General features: G+C 41.2%; 1 protein-coding gene across 1 annotated transcript; it reads left to right on the forward strand.

Moving 5' to 3' along the window:
* The first annotated feature begins 270 nt into the window (after positions 1 to 270).
* On the forward strand, positions 271 to 3,523 carry LOC149845805 (WRKY transcription factor WRKY24-like). Its single transcript, XM_089996025.1, has 5 exons — positions 271 to 599; positions 866 to 1,066; positions 1,282 to 1,958; positions 2,063 to 2,224; positions 2,800 to 3,523. Exons 1-5 carry the CDS (start codon positions 309 to 311, stop codon positions 3,260 to 3,262), a joined length of 1,794 nt encoding a protein of 597 aa, XP_089852151.1. The 5' UTR covers positions 271 to 308; the 3' UTR covers positions 3,263 to 3,523.
* Positions 3,524 to 5,164: the final 1,641 nt, after the last annotated feature.

The raw sequence follows: 5,164 nt of genomic DNA on the forward strand, positions 1-5,164 counted from the left end.
TATTAGGATCTGATTCGCGTCCGACCCGTTTTCACCCCTTACTGTTTTGATATTTATACGCGTGGGACGAAAAGCTGCTGCACACGTCTAGAGGGAAGAGAGAGAAAGAAAGGGCCTCCAGTCAATCAGGGCAGCCCCTCAGTCAAAGCGAAAGTTTTGACTGCTTTGCTAAAAAACGCGTGCTTCTACGAAGATACCGACCCTTCTTTCTCTCTCCTTTTATCTCCCTCCTCCACCACCCTCTCTTTGTTTCAACTCGTCGTCGTTCTTCTTTTTCCCTCTCTCTCTGGCTCTCTCACGAACTCCGCATGACCGCCAGCAGCAGCAGCATCACTTCCTTCAAGGACCTGCTCACCGGAATCTACCCGCCGGACCGAACGGTCGGCCTGTCGGAGAGCCGATTTGCGCCGGCGATGGAGACAACGAGGCCGTCCTCCGATCGCAACAGCAGAGTGAGCGTTCCGAGATTCAAATCCATCCCGCCCCCGTCGATTCCCATCTCCCCACCCGCTCTTTCTCCCTCCTCCTACCTCTCCATCCCTCCCGGTCTCAGCCCTGCTGAGCTCTTGGACTCTCCTGTTCTGCTCTCTTCTTCTAACGTAAGTCACCCTTTCTCTTTTTATGTTTTTTATTGTTTACATCGACTTTCTTGTTACGTTGTCTCTATCTATCGTCTTATACTCATTATGAACGTCAATGATTATCAATCCCATGTGAATTGCATTCCTACATGTGTTTTATTGATGTGTGTGTACTAATAGCTTAGTGGGGGAATGCTTAGATATATGTGGTTAGCAGAAAATAGTTCGTGTTTATGAGGGGAATTGATTTGTTGAGTTTGTTCTGTTGTTTTGGTTGGGTACAGATTTTGCCGTCTCCGACAACCGGGACCTTCCCTGAGTGGTTCAAATGGACCAACATTTCTTCTGCTCCTTCTACTGCTGAACCCGGTAATTACCAGCAGCAAGGTGCCAAGATGGAACAGAAGAGCCTGTCGGATTTCTCCTTCTTTCCGAACGCCGCCGCTCAGACGTCGGTATCGATTTCGCAGTCGATGATTTCCACGGTAATTAGACTCGATCGACCATCTTAAATTTCTGAAGAGCTCTGTCCTTCCCCTGTTCTGTTCTGCGTGTTTATCTTTCCGTGCTCATAAGTTTTAAAGAGTTCTAATCAAGAAGATTTTGAACTGCTCTCTCTTGTGAGTGTCTATGTCTTCTTTCCGAAGAAATCATTTAAGAGGCAATCGATTAATTGATTGATTGTGTATTTAAACAACAGAAGGAGCCAATACAGAGACAGCAACAATCGTGGAATTATCAACTACCAAACAGGCCCTCTCTATTACCAGGAGAGAAATATGCAGAATCCTTTGGAAACAGTACAACAGATGCAAACTACGACCCTCCTATTCAAAGAATTCCCTCGGAAATCCCAACTCTACAGCCTAACTCAAGCAGCTTTCAAACAAATCCTGGATTTCAGCAGAACTCGAACCTGAATTCCCAACCAATTCAGACTATGAAAGATCAGAAAAGGTCTGAGGATGGATATAATTGGAGGAAATACGGGCAAAAACAAGTGAAAGCCAGCGAAAATCCTCGTAGTTACTATAAATGCACCCACCCCAATTGCCCAACAAAGAAGAAAGTTGAAAGATCCCTGGATGGGCATGTGACTCAAATTGTTTACAGAGGCACTCATAATCATCCCAAGCCACAATCAAGCAAAAGATCGTCGGCCGGCAATTTGTTACAGCCTCACAGAGATGATGTCAAGGCCGAAACGCCCGAAAATTCTTTGGTGGAAGCATCTGATCTTTCTTTTGTGAACCATCTAGCACAAGCAGATCCTGCCGGAACTCCAGACAATTCATCGATGTCGTTCGGAGATGAGGAAGTTGACCAAAGCAGATCTGGCGGAGATTTTGACGATGACGGGCCTGATGCTAAGCGTTGGTAAGTCTGCCTGATGTATCTTGCTGTTTTTCCTTTCATGAACATCAAGTTGGTGTTTGTTGCTTAGACACAGAAGTAAGAAAGTTTTCTTGACTTCTTTGCAGGAGAGCAGAGAATGACAGTGAGTGCGTTTCAGGCTCTGCTAGTAAGACCGTTAGGGAGCCCAGAGTTGTGGTGCAGACGACCAGCGATATAGATATCCTTGATGATGGATACCGATGGAGAAAGTATGGACAGAAAGTAGTGAAGGGGAACTCAAATCCAAGGTGTAACCATTCACCCCTTTTCTTGGCTAAGATCCTTTAGCAGCTATAATCCTACTTCATGAATTTGACCTTCCATGTAATAAGCCAACGATCAAATTGTTCTTTTGCTTATTTTTGCCACTTTTGTGAAATTCAGAAGAAGAAAAAAACTCAGTGGGATGTATATCTGGCATAACTTCGCACTGCAAATGATCATTTCATGATTTTCATCACCTTTTAAGAGTTTTATCATTGTTACTAGAAGCTTATAAGAGCCCCCCAAGCTTCCTTTACGCAACCAAGTTCTTGTTCTACTCTTTGAAAACTGTATGAGAAACTCACTTCAAAAGAATTAATGGATTGAGTTTTACCAATATGAAATCTAGTTTCATTGCTTATGAAAATGCAATTTTCATGTTTGAAGGATTGTACTTATTTTTAACAAATTATATTTTTATTATAAAGACCTATGATGATAAATTGTAATAATAAAAAAAACTTAAAAATGTTAACCATGGGTATTATAAGTATTGCCTGATTCATGATTGCTTAAACTTTTGATGTTGGCCTCTCTCTAACTCTTCTTGATAATGTAGGAGCTACTACAAATGCACAACCGTGGGGTGTCCAGTGAGAAAGCATGTAGAGAGAGCTTCCCATGATCTAAGGTCGGTGATTACAGCATACGAGGGGAAGCACAACCATGATGTGCCTGCTGCCCGTGGTAGTGGTGTTGCCAATGCAGGAACCAGCTGCAACAGGCCAGTGAACGAGACCAACACAGGGAGTGCCATATTTAGGCCCTCGCCCATCGTTAAGCATGCAAATCACATTACAAACAATCACATGTTGGGAGGGAAACTGCAGCCTGCAGACACACAAGCTCCATTCCCGCTCGAGATGTTGCAGCAGAACGATGATAATTACATGCTGCCGTGCTTCGGCAAGTCCATGGCTGCTTTCATGACCCAAATGCATAGCCACAGGGGTGGTGATTTCTCAAAGGCCAAGGAAGAGCCTAGGGAGGAACTGCTGATTGAGGATTTGTTATTGTGTTGATAAGTGAGCAGGTTCTTCTTCAGTGTAGTCCAGAGGGAGAGGAAGCCCTTAGATATCAATCAATCTCATTGGAGCAGATTGATGATTGATGAGGGTAAAGTTGTTTAGATTGTCTTGTTGTTTAATAGTACAAGTATGGGTCCCCCATTTGTTCATTTGTTCAGGGGCTTCTCAGCCTGAGAGGTCCCTCTTTTGTATCCTAAAAACAGGTACAGGCGTTCAGAAAGTGAACCCACTTAACAAACGTAGCTGTTGATTGTTTCGACAAAATTGATCAAGAACACTGAATGATGATAGAATTTTCAATTCTGATGTTGGTGATGATGATGATCACAGCAAATATGAAAATCCCCGAATGGCAATCGAAAATGGTGGGTCCCACTATGGGAAAATCATCCGGAGCATCCACGTATGAATTTGCAAATATTTTTTGCTGGACCCAATCTAGTGGCAATGCATACATTACCACAAATAGTTGTTCTAAAATGTTCATTTTCCTGGTCTGACTGCTGAATTGGTCAAAAATATGTAGCTAGACCCTCGTACAAGAACAAGGTTTGACGGGGGATGTAAGAAAGCTTCCCCAAGTAGAGCGACAAAGAGGTGTTTGGTTTGGGAATTAATTAGGTCACGGGGATACGCTTGTCTTTTGACCAAGGCCACCTAACACCACGTCATGTTAGATTCTATGTATTTGTTTTTTTGAGAGAAGATATCAAAGAAGGAAAAAATTGCAACAAGACTGATACAATGGCCTTAAGAGACTGTTCTGCAATCCCCAATCCAATCCGTTGGTAAGTGAGGCCATTTAAGAGGCTCCCTCACTGTGAGATTCCAGCATATTTGGTTAAACTGCCTTCACGGTCACTAGCTTTGCCCAAAGATGCGTTGGTTCCTTTCTAACCATACGGGCCGAAGAAATTTTCAATTCAACGAAAGCCCCTTACAGTTAAGATGTGGATCAATCAAGACTTCTCTAAGAAAGAAGATATTGTCCCAATCCGCAAAGAGGTTCATCTCAGGCTCTACACCTGCAAGGTGCGAAATAAACTACAATGCCAAAAGAGATGAATTGTAGATTCTTTCTCACATAAATAAAGAGAGCGACTAACTAGAAGAAACCCTCAGCTTTTGAGCTTAATATCCTGAGTTAAAGACATCATGGAGAATGAGCCAACCCATAAGAAATGCTCTAGTGTGTTTTGGTAGCCAAGAAGATGCCAAAAAAAGGATACATGAAGGATGTCAAAAATTTCATCATTAGAATCATGTTAGATTTTATATTAAAGAATCAATTATGCAATGTTAGTTATAGAATTTGAACTAGGAAGTCCCCTCGGTTTGGGGAGATCGTTAAGTGGCTTCTGTATTCGTTTTTTCTTATAGGCAGCTGAGGAATAACTCATGTGCGATTCGAACCCAAGATCCTTTCGATACATAAGTTCTTGATAAAAAAAAAAACAATATAATGATGCAAATTTAGGTAATACTATAGACACCAAAGCAAAAAACTGGCGCACAAAGAAGCATGAAGCGAGAAATTAGTGTTTAAGAAATGACTGGATGTGTGAGCGTAAAGGAATCAAGAAATTATAATAAAGATGAGTATGAAATACCATAAACATGTAGCTAAAAAGTATGTCTTTTTCTTAGTTTGAACGTTGAACTATTTTTTATCAAACATAATTATTACACAGATTTCATAATAAAATAATTTTAACAAAGAAAATAATGTATATTTCTATTAACATGAAAAACACATTTCTAATATCAAGTTCATCATGTATATCGAAAGAAGCAATAATTTCTTTTTTGAAAGAAAAATTCCAACAAAATTTTAGAAGCATGAAAAAAGCAATGTAGTTTTTGTTAGAAAATGTAACCATACACATGAAGAGCACA

The sequence above is a fragment of the Nuphar pumila genome, chromosome 2, assembly GCF_984573655.1.
Source record: "Nuphar pumila chromosome 2, dmNupPumi1.hap1.1, whole genome shotgun sequence".
Taxonomy (NCBI): Eukaryota; Viridiplantae; Streptophyta; class Magnoliopsida; order Nymphaeales; family Nymphaeaceae; genus Nuphar; species Nuphar pumila.

Bases quoted from the DNA above. Each gene is read 5' to 3' on its own strand.
- LOC149845805 (XM_089996025.1), top strand. From the start codon at position 309: ATGACCGCCAGCAGCAGCAGCATCACTTCCTTCAAGGACCTGCTCACC. The intron at 600-865 runs GTAAGTCACCCT...GGTTGGGTACAG, and splicing joins TTCTGCTCTCTTCTTCTAAC to ATTTTGCCGTCTCCGACAAC. The intron at 2,225-2,799 runs GTGTAACCATTC...TTGATAATGTAG, and splicing joins AAGGGGAACTCAAATCCAAG to GAGCTACTACAAATGCACAA.